This window comes from Drosophila tropicalis, unplaced genomic scaffold, assembly GCF_018151085.1.
Source record: "Drosophila tropicalis isolate 14030-0801.00 unplaced genomic scaffold, ASM1815108v1 contig_845, whole genome shotgun sequence".
Lineage (NCBI taxonomy): Eukaryota > Metazoa > Arthropoda > Insecta > Diptera > Drosophilidae > Drosophila > Drosophila tropicalis.
Genome location: NW_027173338.1, coordinates 12,171,609 through 12,198,157, shown reverse-complemented (window position 1 = coordinate 12,198,157; position 26,549 = coordinate 12,171,609). Strand labels below are relative to the sequence as shown.

Genomic DNA, 26,549 nt, shown 5'->3' with positions numbered 1-26,549 from the left:
ATGACGGCTACCGGGCCGGGTAGCTCGCTTCAAAGGCAACGGCATAAATAAATTGCACGCAGTTTTAATAATTCACCTTGGTTTGGCCAATATGGGCAAAAGTTGCAACAGAGTCATACAAATCACAGTTATGATTATTGCCACGATTAAAAACTGTCGCCCGCGTTGTCATTGTCATCAATGTCGCTGCCGCCGTCATTGTCGTCGTCGATGACCAACAAACGACCACATGTTGCTGGCTGCTTTGTGAGCGCAAGCGATCCGCTGGTGGTGGTCACTGCGCGTGCGGCACTCAATCTCGGAGCCCAATGAGTCTATCGACTTTGTCGGTCTACTGTCAAAGTTGCCATAAATATCATCTTTTTCGTATACTTTTATGTATCTCCAGCTGAGCACTTGCAGTTTTCTACGTAGTTTTGTAATGTTTTTTTGTCGATGTTGTGCCCCAGCGGTGATTAATTAAACCGACTGCAGCTACTTCAGCTTCAGCTTCAGTTTCAGCTACATCGCCGCAGTCGCCGCCGATTCATGATTTATAATGATGAATTTATTTAAGCCTTGACTCATACCTCGATATCGTTTACGTTTACGTCTGTGTCGGTGCCTTTCAATGGACTTTTTTAGCATTGATTGAGTCCATCAAAGGGGCTTTATTTTGGCTTATGATAGGTTACATGTTGAGTAATCTCATTATTTTCAAAAATTTAAATTACGTTTCGATTATTTTCACAATTAATATGGTAAATTGGATGACATGACCTCTTTGCAATAAGATTGTAACTATTTCCATACTCTAAACTATTTCATATATGGATACATAACCCAAAGCGTCAATTCGTTAAAAAAGTAGCTCTTCTTTTTGCACCTTGTTAAGATACAAGCTACAATGATTTTTATTGTATTTTTGTACATTTTATTAAGATTAAGTGGTTAAAAGCCAGCTGGAAGGCAGCAGAAATGAAAAGAAAAGGTGAGGGAGTAAAGATGGGGTAGAAGCTGAAGGAGGAAGTCTGTCATATTGAATGGGCACGAACAAAGAAACAAAGTATAAAATTTGTTACCGCCTAAATAACAAATTGCACTCCTCCACACACACACACACACTAAGAGAGCTAGAAACAATGATAGATAGATAGAGAAGGAGATAGACACCCACACAGGGTGTCTAAACTGAAACTGACATTTTACATAAAGAGAATTAAACATGGTTACAAACATACATACATAACTTTATATAAGACAAATGGAGAAGGGAGCTCGGGAAGGGATGGCCGAGGCTCGTTGTAGTCTTTGAAAAGGCCCCGAAAAAGAGTTAATTTGCATAATTACGTTGGAGTTGGAGGCAATGGCAGCTAAGCGCATGCAAGTGGGACAGAGACAACACCATGGGGTGAGTAGTAGAGCGGGGTGTCGTGGGGCGGTAGATAAAGTGCACGAAACGAAACGAAAAACCCAACAAAAAATGAAGTCGCTTTATCATTTTTAGCTGGCGGCTCTGTTTGGGCAAAGTGTGGAAAATAAATGTATGAAAATTTGCATACGAATTTCGAATTTGAAATGGCTGCCTCCGAGCCCTCTGCCCCAACCATCCTACCCAGCAAGGCCTGCCACATCCTTCCCCTTTGCCACCACGCCTCCTTTTACACCCGTTGCTCCCACTTATGGCGTTAGGTTCGAGTTTCACTTGGCCTCTTGAAGTTGGTACATAAGTGTTAAGCGTAGTGGGCGGCATAACCACGCCCCACGCTCTTTCATGTTCAAGCACTTCAATGACCGTTATTGACGTCATTAAATTATTTACTTATGTATGTATTATAATTTGTTATTATTCATTGGAATTGTTGGTTGGTTCTGCCGCTGTTTACGTCGCTGCCGCTGCTGCTGCTGCTGCAGTTGGATTATTGCGGTCTTTGTTGATTTAATTAATTAAATCGCAGTTGTTTTTTTAATTGATTGACAGATTAAAAACAAAACCAATTAACAATTTTAATACAAATGACAACCGCATAATATGCTGTAATAAAGCACCAGCTGAATTCGTCAGCGAGAGAGAAAGAGAGAGAAAGAGTGAGAAAGTGCAAGCATCGGGATCGGGTGGGAGTTGATATAAAAGGGAAAAAATTGATTGATTTCTCTTATTGTATAAACTAAACTAGTGACAATTGTCAAACTAATCTATTCAATTTGTGTATAAAAAGGCATTTAGAATGTCCATAACACAAACATTGAGACCAAAGGTGATGTTCCGCTAACTACGTGTGTGTTAACCATCTGTCAAATCGATTAAGAAAGACTTCCAAATTCATCTACTCAAACAAAGGCGAAAAAGTGCTTCACATAAATATCGTACAAATGGCTTTTGTCTAATTGAAATCGATAAATTTCTTTAAAAAATGACATGGGAAAAGTTTATAGCAAAGCCAAACGAAAAAGAAGAAGGAGAGGGAGAGTTAAACTAACGTTTTAAATTCAAAATCAGATTCATATTGATTTTAACATACAAATAACTACTATTTAATTAATAAAAACAAAAGCGAATCGCACCGCCAAACAAAAGAGTTATGCATGACAAAGTCCGCACGGTTTTCGGGCCATTTAAATAAACGTTTTCCCACGACATCTTTTCGCTGTATAGATTCGCACGGAGCTGCCGATCTTATTTGGAATTCATAATTTCTAGTTCGATTGACATTTGAGGTGATTTAGAAAACCCAGCAAATGAGTCACAGGGTGAAACAGGTTACCAGCGTTCCGTGTTAGCAGTGTTAGAATTTGGCAGCAGCAGCAACACAAGAAGCATAATAGTAGAAACAGGCATGTGTATGTATGTGTGTGTAGATACCAACCACTGAAGTGTCATTCAACGGCAAGCGTGCCGATAATTCAGATCCACTTGTGGATATACACAGATACATAAATATGTGCAACTGAACTTGGCCTGGGCGAGAGAGACAATTCTTGGCATTTCATATGCAAAGCAGCGACGCGTCCACCAAAGAACGAAGATGTCAATAAATCTGCCGTTTTGCCGTTTTGGCCTTGTTTTGCATTTCCGCCAAGAGAACGAAGAGTAGACCCAGTACCTCAACATACACGCAACCTGGAGGAATCAGGTAAACAGCAGTCAACAGGCCAGCCAGGCCCATACACAGTAGTTGCTCCCCACGTCAAAACGAGGTGATTTAGAATTGTCGAATTTTATTTAAATTGGATGCAAACATGCAAAATTTATTGTAGAAAATCAATAAATAAGAAAATCACAAGAAACTGGATCGCTGAAATGGCATGAAACTCTCCGATCTCAACTGACCGACCGCAACGGATCTCTTGGGCATAAAAACACTTGGGAACCTTCAATGTGAACGCATGTGCGTAGCCGTATATTTTGCATGCCAAAGAGAATGAGATCGATAATTTCCCTGGTCTTGGGCCACTGCTATGTCTCTTCATTATTTTATTTCGTTTTATTTTGGTTGAACTTTTTACTTTTTTTATATGTATTTTATATCGATTTATTTTTATTAAACCTTCTGTCCACAGTCCACCAAAAAACACACACAGTTCATTAAAATTTCGTTTTCGGCTAATAAATATTGCATGGGAGGTTAAACGAAAAAGTTTTGTAGTTTCATATATACCCTAGTTAAAAAGTTCGTCCACTTAACTAATCTGGATTACATAAGATTAGCAGAAACAATTAAAGTGTAAGCCAACATTAGATATGGGATAAATCATCAGTTAGAAAGGCGGTAACTAAAAACCGATTAGTTTCCAAAACTGGCTGAGATGGCTTAAATTAAATCTATTAAATATAAGAAATCGATATTGAATTACTTATTCCTTGAAAAGGGTATAAAGAAATCGACTTGAGCATAAGGCCACCTCATTTAGGGAAAGGACATTCAACATACATACTCAAAATCGATGGCTGCGATAGGAGCAAACCAGTCTGACAATGAGTTGCTCCTTTAAGGTTTTATTTTCTGTTCGTGCCTTGTATCTGATTGTCGTCATTCGATGAGAATTCGCTTTTTGCTTTTTTTTTTTCGTTCTTCTTGTATTTTGTTTAAGGTTCCTTGTTTAATTAACTCGAATTAGAATTTCGGAATGTATGCAAAAACCAAAACGAAAATCCTTTATACATACATACATACACACGAAATGTGATATATAAATATCATCATATCATATCATTTCTTCAACTATAATTTAACTTAAAGCTGGTCTTTTCATTTACTTCAGACACCGCCTAAGGAATTTCCATTGCAGTTATCAAAATATTCGCTAGAATAACTCATGCAGATTAGGCCCAGGCCGGCAAATGGCAAAAGCAAAGGCGAAATGGCAGACCAAGTTAAGTAGAGAAAAATATTATTGATAAACACGAGTGAGTTCTAATTCTAGGGTGTTATCAACTAGCAAATAGTCGCAGGGCCATTAATTAGACTCTTGATTTATGAATGCGCTGATTTCGATAGCCTGACCAAAAGAGGCGACCAACCTAGAAGTAATGTGGATTGCGGTTTCTCTGTTGGCGGTGTGGGCCGCTGTGGTAAGTCGCTGCGATCGTGTGGTTAAGCACCTGCTTTGGCCTAGAGGTGTCCTCTCATAAATTAGCTGGTCAGCTTTGAGTTAAACGGCTTAAAAAAGGCCAGTAGCTTTGGGCAATGCGGAACAAGCGCGAGAATTGCAATAAAAGCGCAAAGAAGGAAAAGTTTTGGCGATATTCATCACGACTGCAGCTTGAAGGCGGAAATGCTCAGTTCGAATGAACTTTTTTCGGGATCGTTTAGAATCGAATCGACAGAATTGAATGTCCTGGAGGCTAATATTAATTAAGTGCATGTTTGTGCTCCTAACTTTTGGCCAGAATCGTCTTATCCTTTAAAATTAATTGGAGGGTCTCCGACAGGACATGAGCAAGAGTCCGAACAAGGACAATGACAACTCGATAAGAGGCACATCAACGCACATTGCGCGCAGTAGCGTTCCCTCCACGATCATGCACCTGTTCGTGGGTGAAAACTTCCCCCAGACATAAGGATACTATCATCCTGCGGAACATTGATCGTATTTCATTTCCCCTCATGCATTTATGTCACTTGGCCTGCTGTTCTTTCTATCTCGCTCTCTTCCCTTTCCCTTTTCTTTTTGCTTTTGCTATCGAATGAAAATAATTTAGCCCCATGTGGAATGCCTAGCGAGTCAACTGTTATCCGCATTTTATGGTTTGTTTGTCATTTTAACACCTTTTAAGGTGCGCACATTAATTAGAAGCGCAACGAACCCAGTCGCGACAGTTTTGAGGAGCTATCCTGCTGTGCCTCTTATGCACATAAGGCAATAGATAATGCCTAATGTCTGTGTATACATACATATAACTCATTGTTTTTTCCCAATACTTGCTCTACATTGGGACAGGGTTAAGCTAGGGTCTTAACAAAGAATTGAGACTATTCCTGATCATGATCATGTGTTTTTTCCGTATTTTCTATTATGCGATCATTGAACCTTGTATAAAATACATTTTTAACTTTCAATAACAATTTCAACTATTTGCAGAAATAAAACTGAAATCGTGTGTGTGTGTGTGTGTGTGTATGTATAATTTCGCAGCCCATCGGCCGACTTTATGTTGAACGATTCTCTAATTAACGTGCAAGTCGTGATCTGTGAAAAGGCGTTGCCATAATTTGTCAACACCCCAATATTTTACGACCATTCATTGCGATATAATTGGGGGTCTGGGGATCTCTCTTCCTCCACTCCACTCATCCTCTCGTCTACTTAGCTGGGCTTGATTTTGCGTTTCATTCATTTCACATTTGAAATTATTGCGCATCATAATGGCTGCCATACGATTTACGATCCACATACCCCGCCCATCCACCCTCAACATCGCGGCTTATGTTTTATGTATCAGGGCAAACAACTTATATATACATATAAAGATACGCAATCCAACAGGCCCATTGTGTCAAATATAAATCAGATCATTTTTTCCGCCTGAAAAAAAAAAACACACACACACACACAGAATTGGCATAAATTTTCAAGACGTAGGTAAAATCGCCTTTAAAATTTTGACAAAAATTTCAGTTTTTTTTTTGTGGGTCGTCGTAATCACTGTATATCTAGATTGGTTTTTGTTGAAAGTTAAGAAATTAAAATTCAATGCACATTAAAATGCCAACAACAAAAACAACGCCCAAGCCATACTCCATCTCCAGGTCTCCGTCCCAGAGCAAGAGACGAGTACATTAAAAGGGTACAAAAATCAAATCGAAAAAAGACACAACAGACAGGCCATCAAAATGTAGATCATTCGTCATTGAGGGAAGGAAGGCACAAAACCCCATAATTTCGATGGCAATAAATAAATTTAACACGCTGCCGCCCCAAAACCAGCAGCTACCGTATGCATAATGTGGGACAAAACGGGTGTATGAGGTAAAAGGCAATCAGCGGATCGTTCCACGCCATTTTTGGAGGGTCTCCAATTGCGTTATGAGTCGATTCAACCAACTATTACGGCGGCTATTGAATAAATATGATATTCGAAATAAAGTAGTAATAGAAAGATTTGTTTCACACAACTAAATTTAACATTGACTACAAATTTAACCAAATTCAGTTGTGTGAGCTCTATTCAATCTCATAGAAATCTTCTTCAGTTTACTTGAAAACGGTTTCATTTATTCTGGAATTTGAATTTTCATCTAGGAATTATATTAAAATCAATTACGAGCAAAGCTCCCTGAACAGCTGGCAAATTGATTTGCCTTTAATTTTTTTCAGGTTTCGTTTTTTGATTAATTTTCACCGTCAGAGCGATTGGGGAAAAAAAGGTGGGTAAAGCATATCCTTTTTGCCCTACAAAGGGCATACAAAATACGAAAAGGCTTTGCAGAAATGTATTACAGACAAACCGACGGACGGCGGGTGAGACAAGAGAGTCCAGGGGAAAGAGGGAAGTGGAAGGTGGCAAGAGCCCAGAGGACTGAATCGAAAGGTGAAAGGCGGATCCTTTGACCGATTGGAGGACGCGGATGGGCTGCCAGTTTTTGCATTGCGCAAGACCAGAATCAATGCCTTTGCCCGTGGGATACGTAATCCGGATTTTACCCATTCAGAAAGTGTAAATGAAAAATCTGTTTTTGGAAGCATTTTAGCGTGAAAATGCAATATTGAATTCATTTAAATTCACCAACATTCGATGGGGTTCGGGTTGTCGGTACAGGCCGAGTCGCAAAAAGCAATTACATGACAGGCGGCCCAACGATATTGATGTTGATATAAAGAAAAATAAAATGAAGAACGTATTAAAAAAATTGCTCTCAATTTTATATGCAAAACAAAATAAAGGTTGTACACAATGTACATACACACTTGCCAGGGCGAAGGGTCACATAAATAATAAAAGCAAAATTAAATGTAAATATTGGCAAGGGAAACCTTTAGACAATGACAACACCGACAACTCATAAATTTTTGCCCACAAATCGCGCCGATACTGCCACAAAATCTGTCACCTATCAAAATTGCCCTAAAAGGGCATAACTTCTACCTCTCCGCCATCTCCGTTCTTCATCTCCTCCAGATTGGGATGTATACAGACGGTGCGCGTGCGTCCTCGTCGCCATTACCATTGCCGTCGACGTCGTCTTTTCTGACAATCGATGACAATCAATGTTTGCATTGCATTATTATTATTGGAATAAATGAATAAAGTATCGATGGAACCAGCAAAAGGCATGCAGTGACAATGGGTCCAACACATTCCCTCTGATTTCCAGTCCCATTCTCTACAATCTCCTCACCTCTCCCCTTAAAAGGGATTTATGTATGTATGGATGTTTCGCGTCCCCCCGAAAACAGTAGTTCAAGGGAATTGTCAACGCGTCCGCATAGCACTCAAAATCGGCATCAAAATCGAAATCGGTAACAAGATCAGCCGGGAACAACACTTGGCTGAGCGGTAGTGGCAGAACCCTCAGTGACGAAGCAGACGATCTGGGAATGGAGATCGAGTTGGCTGACATTCCATTTTCTTGTTGCAAGAGGCTTCTTCTTGTGTTGCATTTTGTTTCACGGCAAAACAGCAATCATATTTTCGCTCAGTCTCGACTAGATCACCGATTCCTTTTACAGTGGGGCAACATACCATACACCAAGATCAAAATATATTAAAGAAATAAGATACCACGTTAAGTGAAATTACTAAATACTGATAGACATCTTTCCGCTATACCATGAAAATCGCTCAACTTGTTAATATTCCAAGTGACTGCAACCCACTGTCAATATGTTTCAGGTTTCAGTTAGTCTCGAGGTGAGCAGGAATTCTTTGCATATGATTTGAAATCTTCTCACTAAATGCCAACGAGCGACTGGCTCTATAGCGACTACACGAGAAGATTTCGATCATATTTAGCATAGAATGGAAAAATATCAAATTTTCCAGCGTGGACTAAACCAAAGGAGTATCTATGTGTGTGTATGTGTCATACATATGTAGACACTCGATAGAGATTCAGATACAATCGCTGGTTAGGCAACTGATCGTTGAAGTGAACTATTTTAATATTTGCAATCTTTGAAAAGAAATTCAAATTCCTCGTTCTGCCTGTTTTAACAAACACTTCGGCTAATAATGCCAAAGACAAACAGATGCCACTGGGTGTCGGTGTCGGTGTCGGTGCCTCTGCTGAGTCTGCGCTCCCCAGTGACACTCTGACGGGCTGCCTTTGTCTCGAATTGGCTGGTCTCTGGTTTGGGATCTGTCTCTGTGCCTCAGAGTTGAATCTGAATCTGGTAGGGAGTCGCTCGCGACATGTTGGTCGCATTGCCAGACAGCGTGTCTGTGCCAGAAGCTGTACCAGTGGCCGTCTCATTTATGCAGCTCGTTTTTATTTTTATTTTTTTTTTGGTTTGGCTTGTATCAGCTTTGTTTCTTCGACACCTTTTTGCCGCCGCTTGACGATCCATCGCTATGACCATGGTCATTCTGCCCTACCTCGGACTCGCACTCGCATTCGCATCTGCATCTGTGTGAAAAATGAAAAGCCCTTTTTGGCAATGCTCCGGACATGCGACAGGTTCAGTCTCGTTCGCTGGACATCAAAACTGAATAATATTTATGATCATTGCAAGATTCTTAAGTTTGCTGTTGTTGCTTTTTGCTCCTCTGTCCATCTGTCAGCCCAAGGAGATGCCAAAGCCGAGGCCATGATTCGGTTAGGTTTTGCTTTTGCTTTATGTGCCCAATGGAATGTGGTTTCATCTGTAGCCTGTCGCACTGATTTACCGATATGTCCACAGAGACAGCGATTCAATGCGATTTGTGCAAAGTTTTCCACAATCTTCTGGAGAATTGTCACACCAAACTGAATTTAAATGATTTTCAGAAAGGACAAACAAACCTAAAAATGCATAAATTTACATGTCCCAATGAATCTTTATTATACATAAGGTTTGTATATACTACTTATCAATAATAAAGTTTTCAAATTTCACCAAATATTAGAATGAAAAGTATAAGGACTAATCGATCCCTAATTCGATTTACGCACACTAGTAAGCTCGCACTTTTTGTAGCGTGTAATCTATTTTATTTAAAATGTTTTTTTACCAATAATCATTTAATTCATATTCATAACAATTCCAATCAATTTGCATTGTTTGAACGAAGTGGCTTGTCGTCTGTAGGCAATCGCGTGTCCTCACCTACACTTCTGCTCCAGCTCAAACCCCAGACCTTCCTTCTGCAACATTTACACACTCTGGCGGGTTCAACCAATTGACTTTCCCAGTCGAAACTGTCATTTACAGGAACATGTACTCACTGTCGGGTGGTTATGTGCTTGTAGTTTGGCCCGCGGCTAACTCATGCAGTTCTATTATGCAATGTGAGTGTCCGCCCACCATCCTCCCTTCCAGGCGCCCTGCTTTTTACATGTCACAAACAATAAAGGACATGGTGGAAAAAACAGAAAAATGAAAAAGAAATTTATTGAAAATTTTATAATTGAATGACAAAATACACCTGAGGCTGAGAAAGAAAAGGAGGCAGAGACGAGACGCCCAGACAGGCGCACACTTAACTGAGTGCAGGGGATGGTAATTCAATTTGACAGTCGCACGAAATGACGAACGGAAAAGATGGATTCTATTGGGCTATATGGGTGTCTATAGGATTTGGTTTAGGTTGGGGCAAATATTTAATTGACAAATATATCTGAAATAAAATGCCCAAGACAAAAACAAAATTAACTAAGCCATAAGATGCTGATGGGCGAAGGGAGGATGGATTCTTGGGTGGGGGATGGTGAATAGAATGGCAATAAGTAACAAAATAATTGAACAATGATGTCCAAATGTCCGACTGCCACTCATTATGATAGACAAAACACGGCGTCCAAATGACGGCAAGTCTAGGAGCGAGGGCACAAAGAACCAAGGGGACCGGGAGTGAAACCGAGACCGGGCCTAAGCTCAAGCATGAAAGGACATTTATAATTACCTCAGGGTATTTGGGGAATAATTTGCTCGTCCATCCAGCTTTTTCTCCACCCCAACCCACACGAATGGCTAATGGCAACCGAAAAAGAACAAAAAAATGCCAGCGAAGTGTCGTCGTGGCCAGATTTCCCTTCAGCCGCAGAGATACCAACACCCGCGCTGACCGTTTCTACCCCTACACCTACATACATACATACATACATCGTCCCCGACCCTATCTGGCTTAATGAGCCAGATTCGGTCCGTTCGAAAGAAGAAGCCATCATCAGCAGCTTTTGTCCATTTTTTTCTTTCCCTCGCTGTTTCCCGTTCTCCATCTCTTTTTCTCTCTCTTTGTGCTTCTGTGTCTATCCATGCTCTTCTTTTGCTTTGTGAGCGTTTTTCTTCTCTGAAGTCTTACCAACTGAAAAATGTTATTGGCCGCAATTTATATGAAAACTGTGTGCACACGTTTCACATTAACCCCCAAGTCCAGCAACAATAACTTGGTTGGAATCCGCTCGACCAACACACCACCCCACTCTCACGCCGGCACTGTGAAAATGAGCAAATTTTCTAAATGAATAAACTTTTGGCCCAGACCGAGATGCCGAGTAGCAGAAGAGGGAAAAAAACGACACGAACACAGACACAAAGGGCGCTTATTTCAGTGTCGCCCAGCATTTCATTGTCTCTCACCCATCTCATCCCATCTCATTCCAACCCCATGATGGAAACGGTGGAGTGAAGAAATATTACACCAGATCGGTCTGAGCTGGACATTATACTTATAGGCGGGCGGTGCGGTGGGTGGGAGTCAGGGCGGCCAAAGTAGCGCGCCATCATGGCTACGTGGCTAATTCCCATGACCTCGCAAAAATTAAGAAATTAAAAAATTGCCTTTCGCCTTCTGCGCTGACAATGCGAAAAATTCTGTCAGCATATTTTTCTTAGTTTTCCTTCTTCTATTTCCTTTTTTTTTTTTTTTTTTGGCTTCTTAAGACGAATATTTTTGCAATGGCTGGCTAGTTGACTAATTGCATTCCTGAGAGTCTCTAAAATTGAAACTACATCCTTGTTTAGGGGTTGGAATACAAAAGTGGAATTGAAAGTTATGGTGCACACTCTGATATAATCTCAAGTCCTCCATTTTAGTTAGAAAGTTTGTTTTTCAGAAGATGTTGTTTGGTTTTTGGTAAATTTCCCAAGAAGTTTTTATGATTTTTTTTCAATTCAGGTTAAAGGAATTATCACTTACTGAAATCATTTATAGCAATTTCCGTTGTTGGATCAAAGATATGTGGCACGAAACGAAACGAAACGTGTCCGAATCAACTTCCTAAATGATCCACATTTCGTTTGGTAGAAGATATATGCTTATAAAGCATTTCATATAATTATGCCAAGAACCTTGTACCTTGTCAGGGTTTGTCATTAAATAATAATCACAAGGTTCGTTGAACGGAGGGGGGGAATGCGGGGTATACACAGTTTTAATGGTAATTTGTTACGCCTAAACGTGGGCACGCGCTGTGCGGTCATTGAGCAGTGTTCCTAATCTTCGGCAAAACTAGCTATTGGAACTAACCACAACAGGCACGCAATGGCCCTGGGTAGGAAGGAGATACTATAATAAGAGCAAGAGCGCGAGGGGGTGGCAGGGGGGAAAGGAAGAGTCATAGCATTTCGTGACTTTATGGCTTACGTGTCGCGCCAGAGACTTGTCAGGTCCTTGATTGACTTTGGCATGCTCCGAGCCGCGAGCTGGAAGCTCGGTCGAACCACTAAAAGGACGATGGAAATGAAACAAGGTGGCAAGCCACCCTTGTTTGCATATTACTTAATGGCGTTTGCACTTGAAGTGTGCCAGAAATTACCTGTCCGCTGGCAATTAACTTTTTAACTCATTTCTGAAATTGTTTGCTCGCAATGCGGTCACCCCTCTACTCCACCAATCCAGAACTCTTCCACTCAGTTTTCCGAAAGTTTTTGCTCATAAAACACGTAATGGTTTTCCTGGTGAAAGTTAAGTTCTGTGGGCCTCCAGACAATGCGGCGATCAATCAGTCGAACCCCTAGCTTCTGGCAAGTCAACACTTTGAATACCACCCTCCATCGTCACCATATCTATTGCTAACCAGCCATCCCCACCCTCACAACAGCAGCTCCATCACCTCTGCTTTCTCCTCCTTTTCCTCCTCCTATTCAGGGCAATCTGTGCATATGTTAATTCAAGTGGAATTAATTGTTTCCGGTGTTTAAGTTTTTCCGCAAAGCAAATTTTCATTCATTGTTTTGGCTCCTGTTTTTTGTTGCCTCTTGCGGTTAGGCTGGCCTATCTCCCGCCCTATGACTCCATATCCTTCAGCGATTTGCATGCAGGTCCTTACTTCTTACTCGAAACCGCAGCCAAGCGTTTGGCTTCAATGAATTTTTGACTTTTATATTTGATTTGAAATGTGTTCTCTGCGGTCGTCGTTCAGTTTGTTTGGATTTAATGAGGTCAGCCAAGTGGGAAGCAATTTCCTTGTAACAAACAAAAAGTTTTTTTATATGGTTAAGAAGTAGTCTGTGGTCGATATACACACACACACACATATACCACTTAATATTTATGCTCAAGTCGTAGGGATCCCTCTTCCAAACACCAGGAAAGTATGCTATACAAATTTTACTAATACACAAAAGGCATCATAAGTAAATGAATTCTTAACTCCTTTCAGCGGATGATTTTAATATGAATCGGCGGAGATTGCTTATTTTGGCTTGACATGCGTGCAATATCGGGAGTATTATTCTACGTGAACAGCCGAGTCAGTAATTTTTTTTAAAGGCAAGCTTAAAAGAAACTCTTTCGTTATCGCATTCAATTGTTAAAAATATCCTAGTGGCTATCATTCATCGACCATCACAAGATTAAAAGCCATCATTTCTGGTGGTAAAGTAAAAAAAACAGGGAAAAACAATATTCAGCATTTAAACCCCCTGAGTTGATCCATGGTTAATTGGAATTTTAATTAGTGAACATTTATTTCATACCCATATACACACAAATACACAGACTATGCATATGGAGATATGTATGCAATGAGCTCATGCCACTTGACTCTTTGTAAGCGATTTCCCTTTTACTTTTGGCATTGGCGAAATTCCACCGTTTTATCCTTTCTGCATTTTTTTCCGCATATCGCCAATTTTTGCCCCCGCACATTGGCAATTGGTAATTGTGATTGATTTGCAGCATGTCTGAAGTTTGATGTGCTTTTAATTAAACTTTTAGTGATATGCATAAATGCAGAGCGTACCCTAAATTGCCTACGCGTTCCGCTTGTCATTGCTGGAAATCTGTTTTCTTCATGTATGTATAGATTTATCTCTCGCCTTCTTTCTTCTGCACGCTTTAAAAATGTAAGTTTTCCGTCAAATTAAAAGTAAACAACATTTTCATTAATCGCGCTTCGTGAGTCATGGCAAGGGTGGATCTTGTGGCACCCCTTTTACAGCTGATCATCCGCAACCCCTTGTGGCACCGATTTCACATCCTTGTTCTCATCCTTTGTCATCATTTTTGCTGGTTGTCGCTCTATCTCTCATCTTTGTCATGCGTATTGTTTGCACACATGTCATACCATGAATTTTGACAAATCGCTACAAGCGTGTTAATAACTCTGTTCCATCGGAAGTCACCCCGAAAAATAGTGAAAATTCAGTAGTTTACATGCAGATGACAACATGATGATGACAACTCAATACCTTATTGCAGATGCCTCGCCAACAGATAAGCAAATGCCTTTCAAATTGTCGCAAAACAAAAAATGAGATTGAGCAAACAAAAAGACTCCAGAATGCCAATAAGGGACCTTCTCGTAGTTAAAGAGCGATTGAGAAGGGGAATACTGGCTATCTAGATAATGAATAGTGTGATGCAAGATTAAACAATGAGGGTCAAAGAGTGACATTAGCCATATGCTAGAAATAATAGATATACTTTAACAATTTCAGTAGGCGGTAGGTATATTTACATATACATACATAGCTATAGCAATACAAAAGACAACAATCATCCAAATATTAAGCAAAAGAACTTAGTAAGGGAAATCTGGTAATTCAGTAGCCAATAATAATGAACTGAGAATTCGTTAAACTCATTAAAATGAGAAGAAATTAACTAAACTTATATATTTTAAATAATCCTATGTCACCTCATTTCTTATTTATGCATAAATTTGTTCGAGTATATTCAGGTTTTAATCAAATTGATTTCTGCTTCATATAACATCTACATAAACCTAGATCCATTACGGTTTATGTATTTTTCCTTGTTTTGCCTTTTTAATCATCTAACAGACAATCTATGAGGCCGAGTTTAATTTAATTTCAAATGGACAAAAAACGCCAACCATTAAAGGACATTTATTTTAACCAGAACTGGCCAGGAGGACTATTGCAATGGACAGTCAATGAATTGGTCCTGGCCTAGCCTGGCCTGTATGGAAACCAGTTTTCTGCATGTCGATTGATGGCCCGTTTGCAATTTGGCAATTGAAATGCAACGTTGATTTTGATTTGAGTTGCCGAGTTATTGAGGGGCAGTTTTACTGACTGTTGCCGATGTTGCCAATGTTGATGTTGCTGTTGCTGCTATTGCTGTTGTTGCTGGTGCATGTTGCCGACTTTTTTATTGCAGTTATTGACACGTAACAATTGCCAGTTGGCCAGATACCTCCTCCTGACATGTCCTTCGGCGTTGTTGTTCTTGTCGATTTTTGTCGTTTGCGCTGCGTTTCCGCTGATATTCAATTTTGTTTGATTGCTGTCGTTTTTAGTTTTTGAAACGAATTTGTACACCTATTTTTTGGCCAATGTTTGCTCATAAAATGGCACAGCAGAAAATAAAACGAAGAGAGAATTGAAATTGGAAACTCATCCCTTTTACAGGAGAGAATGAAAATCGGATTAAAGTTAGCTACACACCAGAGACACGTGGCGTAATGTGAACCTAAAAGTTATACGTGTGCCATGGCTTAGCTCTAATTATGAAATTAAACACTAATTAAAAATGCTTTTTATAAAACATTTTGTCAAAAGACTCAAGTGGCCAGAATGCAAAGTTGCCAAGTTACTCCCTGATCTTTCCATTTTTCCTCACCCTCCACATTAATCTCTGTCTGGCTCTCCATCATCATGATTATGCCAAGTCTGTGAAATATATGTACATATATATACATATATGTATGTGTACCTATATTATTCAATATTTAAAAGTTCATCTAGCTTCCAGCGGAACTCTGTCTCACGCTCGAGTTGATTGCTACTGCTGCTCCTGCTGGTTACCATCATTCATCCCCCTTAGACACTCTTACCACTTGGCATGATAAATTTAATTCCGCTTCTATTTTGATGGCACTTGTCAATTCAAATACTTTTGTCAGTATTTTTTTCTTCTCATCTCTTCTCTCTACTTCTCTGTTCTTGTCCCATTCTGCTCATCGTTTTGTTTTCGTTGTATTCTATTTGAGCGTCGCGGTGAAGAGCACTCGAGCTGAGCTCCTCCCACCAGGCCCAAACCAAAACCTAAACCCAAACCCACATTTTACGTAAATGCTGCGAAAAGTTGAAGGATTTTAACGCATTAAAATGAGCAGGGTGAAACAAGTGGTGGGTGAAGAGTAGGTGAGAAACTGAGCAAATCATGACACCCATTAGACTATGGCACACCTGCAACCAAATTAATGCAAGGCAGAGTTTTTGTAGGTCGCTTTTTCTTCTTTGCCAGAAAGTGAAATATTTGAAAAGCCTGTAAAGAATATAAATTTATATTAAAGATAACTAAATTTATATTAAAGATGACTTGGAGAAGTTTTTCATAATTTAGCTTAGTATACTTTTAGGCGACTAGAGAATTGCTTACAATTTTGCTATTAACTCGAGTTACTACGGCTAGACGAACCTCATTTAGGGCAAAGCACTTAAGTTTGTTTTTTTTTTCACTTTTTTTGTCATCTAATCATCGATCCTTTAGTACAAAAGGCACAGCCCTCGGGCAGCTTCAATTTTAAAAGGGGAATGTGACCCAAAAGGGCAGACAATGAATCTCTTGGACTTGGACTGCTGCTCGTGCCCCCCAAGGGACTTTTGAACGGGTGGCAGAAGGAAGCAGCAATAAAAATGATGACTTAATATACGGAAATCAGGAAAACTGATGGATTCCTCTGGGGTGTTTTCTTTTTTGTCATCTCATTTTTTTTTCCTTTTTGGTTGTAGTTGTTGTTATTTTATTTACTTGACACGGAAGCTGCGCGACGATTATTTTCCGCTTCTCGGGTCGCCGTCTGTGACAAACTGACAGCTGCCACTTGAGCCTTGGCTCGCGGCCTGTGGGCCGTGGTTCTTTCTCGCGATATCCAGCTAGCAAACCAACCAACAACCCATGGGTCCGATACGGTTGACAATGGCGTTTATTAGTTATTAAATGTTGTGATTTATGCCCCGAAGTGAAACAAACTGACCGGCACAGCAGGGCAGTGTTGGAGGTGGACGAGGTCAGGCAAAGTTATAATGAGCTTCACATACTTGTTAAACAAACAAGCAGTACATTTTAATGAAAACGAACAATGTCCAAAAGCAGTGTCAAGTGTCCCATATACCTAACGACTTGGAAAAACTTTGCACTGTTAAATTGAAAAATGCATATTACTTTAAGAATAAAAATCTTATTTAAATGTGTCATTTTATAATTTCTACATCAATTGGTAAAATTGGGATATTAAGCTAACTGAATGTCTGGGATTGTATGATCTGTGTGATAATGCCGATCTTACAAAGATTCAACTTCTTAGTCATAGCTTGCCACAAATTCTATCTGACGGAGCTCTCGTTGATTTGGACTTAAACCATTACCCATGCCAGCAGTATTAGATCTGAATTGGTTCAAGAAGAAGTGATGCGAATGAGTAGTCTGAAATATAAAGGAAATATGTTTTATAATTTGTAAGAACACATCATACGAACATAAGATAGGCCTGCATTTAAATATGAGGAGGATGAGATTTCCGACCCTTTTGAGCTCTCCTCAGTTTGCGACCCCTCGTCTGAGTCCTGCCCCATTTGACTCTACATCAATTTTTGTGCACTTTATTTGTTTATACTTATTTAATTTTCACACTCTTGCCTCCACCATCCTCAATAGTCCTTCATTCTACACACTGCATCGTTTCAATCGTTTGAACTCTCAGTTTATTTGCAACCATCCCAATCTCAATCCTGTGCCATCTACTCGGGTTACTTTGTTTTCCCTTAGCCATATTATTTGTTTTCATTTTCGTTTCACTTTTCACATTTTGAGAAATGTTTGTTTGCTGTTGCTTTAAAAAAATGAAAGGAAAAAATTCAATTGTGGACTGCCGCAATCACCCCTTTTTCCTGACGAGGGGTTGAAAATTTAAAGTCCCTTGGTAGCTAATAATTTTGTTCTTTTTCCCCAGCAGCGACAAATTATGGTTTGAAATTTTTCACACAAATTTCACAGCTTGAAACTGTTTGGATAGGATCTGTTAGACAGTTAGATGTAGTTAGATGGCAGCACTGAATTAGCGGTGGATCAGTTAGTTAGATCTTACTCACAAGATAGACGTTTTTAATCTAATTACAGATTACGGGAAGCTTTTTTGTCGGCTCTCATTTCCTTGGACCATGTCACCAATTTCCTTCAATTATTCCAACTGTCGGTCGATTTAATTTATTCGTTGCTCAAAATTAAAACCCAAAACAAAAAACGAAGACACCAAAAAAAAAAACAATCCCCTTGTCCAAATCGCGACATTGTAAATAGGCCCAGCATCACCGAGCCCACCAGAACCAACAGATTCCACACCACCCTACCCCCACTCCAGGATTTGACTTTTCATTCCAAGCGCAATTGGTTTTCAATTCATGGACATGTAATCCCCCTGCTGTTCCATGGGATATTTTGGGGATTTATGTTGTTGTTCTATCTTTATACCCTGTATAAATTGTATGCATAAGCATGATAGTTTTCGAACTTGACAAAAATAATATATTTTCTCGGAAATCTCTTAGTTGAATTCTTATGCAAACGATTGGTTGGTGCTTCTAAGGTTCAAAACATATATACCCCAATCTTTGATGCAGGTCATCTAAAATTCGAATTATTCTATTTTTCGATGGTTGCTTTTTTATTTTTGCTGCCGTCGACCCTCTGCATATTATTAGCGAACTCCCGGCATGACTTCGAGTTGAACTTTTTAATCAAATGTACATAATTGCCAAAATAAATCAATCAATTTGCTTGGGGATGGTCTCTAATGAGAACTGACATTTGCTTTGGGATGGAACAGACAGTGTTGGAGCTAGAGTAGGTGGTTCTCCTACACGGATAGCATAAATAACTAAAGGACTTAATCTCTTTTTCGACTTCTCCACTCTCTTTTGCCCTTCGACTAGGCGATGATTTTTAATAAGCAGCAGCAACCTTTACGATTTGGTTTACGTGTCATTTGCCCCCGGATTGTGTCTTCTTATAATGCCTTGTCTTAAATGAACATAAATATTCTCATGTAAATGCAATCGATAGTGATCTTCTTCGGCAAGCACGTGGACTATGTAATCCCTGAGAGGGTGGACTTATGAAAATGACAAATGGAAGGCAACTGTCCGAACGGGGTGAAAGGGGAAGGGCGCAAACAAATCACGGTTTCCGCTACCGATCCCGATCCGAGTCGTGTGCTTCAGATTATATATTTAAAAGGATTAAGGCGACAAGAGAACAATGTGTTTCTTCTCATAGATGTTGCCACCTAAGATATCAGATTGTAGTCGCACTTTGTTTATTTTTTGCAAAGAAGAGAAACTTTTCGCAGTATTTTTCCACCAATGCCGAAAAGCTGGCTATGCTGAGAGCAACTGCACTAGCTTCATGGTCGAAAGGCGCAAGGCGGTTAGATGAACGGGGAAGGCACATTTCGCATATGTATGTATGTATGTATCTATGTATGAATGTATATAGTATATAGAAGAGAGCTTAAATGTGTTCGCAAAGATTCTACAAAGATCAGTCATAGCTCAGCTGTTGCGCACTAAAGTCAAGATGCTCTTGCTAATTTTTTTTAATCATTGGAGTGCAGCAATTTTTTGTATCAGGTATGTAGAGGACAATCAGTTCAAGAAAAACCTGAATGTTTTTGTATGTATACGTGTACTCCACATTTAGATGCTACTCAACAAGCATGTGGCAAATTCAATGAGACGCAATTCTATAACCAACAAAAGTTCCTTGCCCCAGGCGAATACCCATGGTTGGGTAGAGTAGGTTATCAATTTAACAACCAAATTGAACTTCGTTGCATAGCGGTCCTTATCAGTGAACGTCATGCTATTCTGCCGGCTCACTGTGCCCGAGACGAAGCCCTTACCATGGTCTTTAAGAACTCCAAAGGTTTAGATTGGACGTACACAATCGAGGAGATGGCTGTACATCCTGACTTCTCACCAAGCAATCGCAACCAGCAAAATGACATAGCTGTAGCCACATTGACGAAAGATGTTCAACTGTCAGAGTATACACAGCCTATTTGCTTGCCACCTTCGGGAAATTCCGCAGATAACTACGTAGGCCAACGATTGGAGGTTGCTGGTTTTCCCCTGCCAAAGCGTAATAAAGAGAAAACAGAGTCATCAGAGCCCGATCGGTTCCTCAAAGTTCAGGCCCAGGTAGCCAATGAGGACCATTGTAAAGCAAAATTTGGAGCGCAGTTTTCGCTGACCCCAAAACAAATATGCGGATATGTCTCTGGTGATGAAAATTTAATGTCTGGTGCACCACTCATGGCTCTGACTGTGGTCGATGACAAACCCCAAAATATATATCTGGTTGGCATTATATCATTTGGTTTATCCATCAAGAGCACTGAATATCCTGATGTGTTCACACGTATTCTGCCATATAAAGATTGGATTCAGAGAAATGCTTCTTAAGCTATGTAAGAAAAGCAAAAGGATATACAACTTTTTGTAATACTTAATTGAATACATTTTTTTTTAAAGAAAAATTTCAATTTCTAATCGCTTGATAACTTATTTAATAAAAATTGATGACGAATATAATCTTTGCTAGTTTTTAATCCGAATTGTCACACCGAATTGAGTTCATCCTGCACGTATTGGAAAACGTATTTCAAATCCAAAAGGCTCACTTTAATGCACCTATCGGCCAGGCTTGTCTTATCTTCGTCTATAAAAAATGAGACTGCAGCTAATCAAGTGATGTAGACATTGCACTCGGCAATCTGGACTCAACAGAGCAATATATCAATCAAATGCTTATAATTTCTCTGAATAAAACCTGTTTTTTTTTTAAGAATGACCTGATAGTAGAATTTAAAACAATTTATTTATATTCAGCAACGAACAAACTGCAGCTCTTACTGTTACTCCTGGCAATGATGAAAACTCTTGGAAAGGAATAGTGGGAGAGGGAGCTCACTGTATGCCTGAGGAATGGCGAGGGAACTGGGAGATATAAGTAAGTTCATGGAATTCTGGAGTTGATCTAGCGCTGTAGAGAGAATGCACTGGTCATTCCACACTCGACAGAGCAACAGATCAGTTTAAATGTGGCTGATCTCTCTTAGTTTTGCACTATTTCAAGTTCTCTTGATGAGTGAGTAAAACGAACCAGTTTGTTTTGCAGAATCTAAACATGTTGAACACCTATACACACACACAGTTAACTCATCAGTCGAACAGTGTGGACAAGCGAACGAAAAGCAGTTCTTCAATGGACAGTTGCTTCTTGACGAAAATGAATATCCCTGGATGGGAATATTGAGAGAAGAGGACGAAAGCAAAATACTCTGTATAACGATACTTATTACACGACGTCATGTTATTATGCCAGCCCATTGTGTAACTGATCAGGTTCACTCGATCACTTTTGTTAACCCTTTACCAGGTAAAGGAAGCAATGAAGTTTCCTACCAACTCGAGGAAGTCGCTATCCACCCGGACTATGCTTTAATTGTAGATAGCGACATTGCAGTTGGTACTTTGGACAGAAATGTGACAGACATTCAGCCAATTTGCATGCCAGCAAAGGATGAGCCACAATATTTTGGCCACCGTCTGGAAATTATTGGTTCCACTCTTCAGCAACCCTATCTTCGTATAAAAAGCCAAGTGCATCTTGCGACTCCAGATTTTTGTTCAAATCTATTTCAAGGAAACCGTAGATTTGCATCAAAGGATATTTGCGGCTACATAACGAAGAAATTCTTAGCCGGTAGCGCTGTAATGGCTGCCCACGGATCTGAGGGGAATCCAAGCGAGATTAAATTCCATTTGATCGGAATTATACTCTATGAAGCAAGAGTTGCTAATCGTACGCACGTCACCAACATATTCTTATACGTCAAACATTATAGAGATTGGATTATGCGAAATTCTGTTGAATAAATCCATGAAATCTTGCCTATATCTGAACTTGGTAGTCGATAGAGTTGGCTATGCTATCTCCTAAGTTTATTTATATGCAATTCCTTCGCATATATCTTGAAGGTCCTAGTGGAGCAGCTCCCGACAAGTATTTGATAAATCAAAATTTGTTTTGTAATAAATAAAAAGAACTGCTAATAATTACGACAAGCGGGGAACCTGGTCATCTTCTCTACATTATATTTCACCCCCGCTCACAACAGAGAAAAATGTAAATGAGTCTCCAGCGACTAATAAATTCCCAATTACATTCAGAGTTCATGAAAACTACATACTATACATTTGTATGTATACATGCTTACCTAAATCGTGCCTCCCCCTGTTGCAGGGCGCCCTGGTCCTTGCCCCCCGCTTGCTCTTTGGCCCAGTCAAGCAGCAATAAACTAAAAAGCATAAATTTCTGAAACACCCAGAAAAACGGACAGAAAAAAGGACTCATTGCGGGGAAAACAAATAACACGAAAGAAAAGAATTGGAAAATCAAATGGAAAACACGGAAAAACACAGCGAATTACTTTGCTTAAGGGTGGTGGGTTAAGGTGAAAGATAGAGTGAGATGGGGAGGGAGGGTAACTTGACACGTTGTCCAATTACTTGACTGGTAAGCGATGATGATGGAAATACAAACATCTGTGACCCCGTGAAAAACCTATGTGATACATAGTTACCCACATTTGTTCCGCGGATCGAAGTCTGGTCAAGTGTAAAAGATTGATATCCAAGATGTATCAGATGCAGTGAGTGGAGAGCAAGTAACAGGAGGGCAGACAAAAGGAAATGTCATAAAATTTGAACTTATCAATTGGAAAAGTTGAACAGCTGATGACTTATAGTACTCTGAAGTACAAACCCGAATGATAACCAGAGTTGACCGACACAAGATCAGCCTCTCGCTTTCCGCGTGTGTGTGTCTTCCCTAGTGATTTATATGGCTTTTAGGATATTTTATTAAAATGCATATTCGTTGCGATTCGCTGGATGTGAGACTGGTGCAGTTTGCAATGTTTATGATTTTCATAAACACGCACGCGGCTAAAGAAGGACTACCAGTGGCCGCTCCGTGTACCTTTTCGGTTCTGTTGCAACTCCATGTTGTACATCATAAATTGTCACCAGCGCAAGAGGAAGAAGTGCGCTTGTTGGAAGACAAACTGAGTCAGGTGAAGGTTAGGGTAATCTCTTCTCAGTTATACACTATGAAAATAAACTATGTGGATTTAATTAACAACTTGACCCAAACTTCATAGGTAAAAGTTATAGAGTTATAGAGATTACCGATAACTAACCGCCAAGTTCGTGCGGAATTCGAATTGAAAATGATCAAATATGTAAACTTTCTCTGAGTGTATTCTCTGCGTATCTGATCGTTTCAACTGTTGCGGGTCATAAACAAGATACAAGACGATTCGCGAATGTTTGTCTCTGTGGTGTGGCTTATTAGTGGACCAGGGCGTTGTGCCTTTTGGCTTTGACTCTCTTTTTGGAGTTTAATTAAAGCAGTTTTGCCTGTCTACAGTTCCCTTGGTTTTGCATCTCATCTTCCATTTGGCAGGGGCTACAACGACGGTTGAGGCTTACTTGAGCTTGGGGTTTATTGGTTTTGTTTAAATTTCTTTGTGTATGTATGTCTCTTTGTATTTATGCCTATAATCCAGCATATATATGGCACATACCGTTAAATCGCATCATAAGGCGGTACGCCATTTTCGCTTATCAGTAGCGCTCCACCCCCACTTTTGCCCCATTCCCCCCTCCATTGACACTTTTCATACATAAGCTGAGAGGGAGTAGAAAAAAGGCAGAGTTTTATTGTAGAGCTGAGAAATTGGATTCGTATCGGAGTCTCTCACACACTCACACACATTCGGTTTATGGCAACTCATATCTGGGCAGATATAAAAAGGAAGAAGGAGACGCCATTTTGTATGTAAACGAATGAATCGCAACGGCTGAGGACGACTGAGGGTGTGGGCGGTGGAGAAAGAGAAAGGCGGCAAACAGAAAAAAATGATAATAAAATAACACAAATATGGCAGAAGGAAATGCTCGTTATGTGAGGATTTCCTTTCGTTTTCCTCTCCTCTTTTCCTCTCTTCTGTAAGTTTTTTTTTTTATTTTATGTATTTTGCCACATAAGCAGCTTAAGTGGCAAACAGAAGGAATGAGATGGAAAGTGAGAGACAGCGAGAATGGAATTCCATATCAAAAGGAAAGGATCAGGACATAATGCCTCCCAAGCATTGGGATTGCCTCCATGTGCCATAATTTGGCCTCCACCAAGAAACACAAGGCCAGCCAGTCGACAACAAGGATAACAACAGAAACAGCAACAACAACAGTTGCTTCTTTTCGGGGAGAGAAATGGGTGCATGCCATAAAAACAATAGCGCACATAAATTTTGCACAAATATCTGCAGATATACATATACATATATATACGTATTTCTATCTGAATCTGAATGTATGTATGTATGTATGTAGGTATATGCATGTGTATATAAAGTATGCAAAAAAGGCATAAAACGAATGGATAAATGAGAAGCCAAGAAGGATACAATACATACATACGTGGGGTGGGGCCTTTGGAGTGGGTACTTGCTTCTGGGGTCGACCTCGGCACACCGAAATTGTTACGAAAATCGTAAAACATGAAGAAGACCCCTTATATACGATATAAGTTGATACACATACTGTACATATACATATGTACACACACATATGTACCTACATATGCATATGTGTATGCGAATTTTTCCGCTTTGTTTTATTTTATTTTTGTTATTTTCGCTGTGATTTCGTTGGAATTTTAACGAGGCACCCCTCATTGGGTGTGTGTGTGTGTCAAGGGGCACTGCCCAGGAGTAGTAAAGGGAAATTGGCCGTATTTCATACATGTATTGTATGTATGTGTAACATATAAGGCATATAACTTAACTTGAGAAGGTGTTAAAAGAATAATGCAAGTCAGAAGAAATCCCTAAATTATGAAAAATCTGGCACTTTTTCAAAAAAGGAGATCCAAGGAGTCATTATTCTATTTGTGGAATCCCCATGTGACTTTTCATGATAAATTTGAAAATTGAGAATTAAAAATTTCTCAAATCCTTATAACCAACTTATACACGATTTCAGCATCCACGCCAAGGCAACCACAATCCGGCGCACACATGGAAAAGAGAAGCCCACGACTTCTTTTACCCAATCCACCGTCTCCTTTGGTCTGCCACTGCTGCTTCTGCTACTGCTGCTGCTCAAGAGGGCGTAAATAATTTAATACATCAAGAAAATTGGAAATGAAAGTTTTCTTTTGTTTTGGTTTATGGGCGCAGATAACTTTTAGTTTCAGCAGAACGATTTATTTGACCAAAAGTCCTTGGCTCTATATCTAGTCAAGGCTCTCTTTGTGACTGTGTGGTGTTTGTGTGTCTGTGTGTGTGTGTCTTATCGTCAATAATCATCATATGTTGAAATTTTTGGTCGTTTAATTGGAAAATTGTTGCTGTAAGTGTAAGCATTAGGACTGAATGATTGTTTGATTGGTTAAGCTGCTGCACACTCGAGAGCCATTTGATTGATGATGATGCGAGGACATCATTCTCCTTGGGTCTTCTGCGGTCATGTTGTGATAATATTTACCCAGTGTTTCCGAAAAATAAAGTGTCCTTGCAGTGGACTGCGATTGCGCAATCGAGGAGGGTTGGAAAAATCATAACAAACTCATATTTTTGTCTTTTTTTATTTGGTTTGTCGTCATATTTCATAATACATAGTCCTAGTGGTGGGCGTGTCTAGAGGAAAAAGAAAAATGGCTCTACACCATGTACAAAGCTCATCCCCAAAAGTGATGGAAACTCTTTGAAGTTATCATTGCAATTGGTATGGGAAATGACAGAAGGCATCTCCCGTTCCCTAACCGAGTGTGTCCACAATGTCGAGAAAACGTTTTATATATGTAGGTATGTATATTGATTATACATACATATACATATACATCTATACATAAGTAAATATCAAAAGAATTTCGGTAACCACAAAGAAAATCTCAGCGGTAAATTTATCCCAAAACTAGTGTAGTAGTAGTCCTCTTCCATGTACCCGTATTTGCACCTGCACCCTTCTATTAGACAAAGCTCAAGGTGTACTCTGAGTACATCTCTCAAGCTCCTTGTACCCCTTTGTCCCTTCTTTGACTAACTGTTCCTTTGCTTTGCTTTCCTGTCTCTGGCGGCTGCGGTTCGTTCGTACTTTCAACTTTTCCAACTACTTACAAGAAGTTTTCACATTTTAAATTTGTTGGCTTGTTGCTAGAAAAGATTCTCACATTTGTCTTTTGCCTTTATTATTTTGTGCTCATAGTTATATTTTTTTCCCAGTCGGTCACACGGTGTATTTACAGTGATGCATCGAGTACCAACTAAAGTTAATTACACCAACTAGCGAACATTTAAGCAATAAGTTTTAGAAAGACTTCTATAACAAGTTGTCGGTTCTTAGTTTTTAATGTTCTCCAAATCCAGTGATCCAAGTACTCGAACTTTTCG

General features: G+C 39.7%; 1 protein-coding gene across 1 annotated transcript; it reads left to right on the top strand.

Annotated features, from left to right (window-relative positions):
- The first annotated feature begins 19,932 nt into the window (after positions 1-19,932).
- Positions 19,933-20,493, top strand: LOC137580886 (CLIP domain-containing serine protease HP8-like). The gene has a single exon (XM_068295023.1). It carries the CDS (start codon positions 19,933-19,935, stop codon positions 20,491-20,493), a length of 561 nt encoding a protein of 186 aa, XP_068151124.1.
- The last annotated feature ends 6,056 nt before the right edge of the window (positions 20,494-26,549 follow it).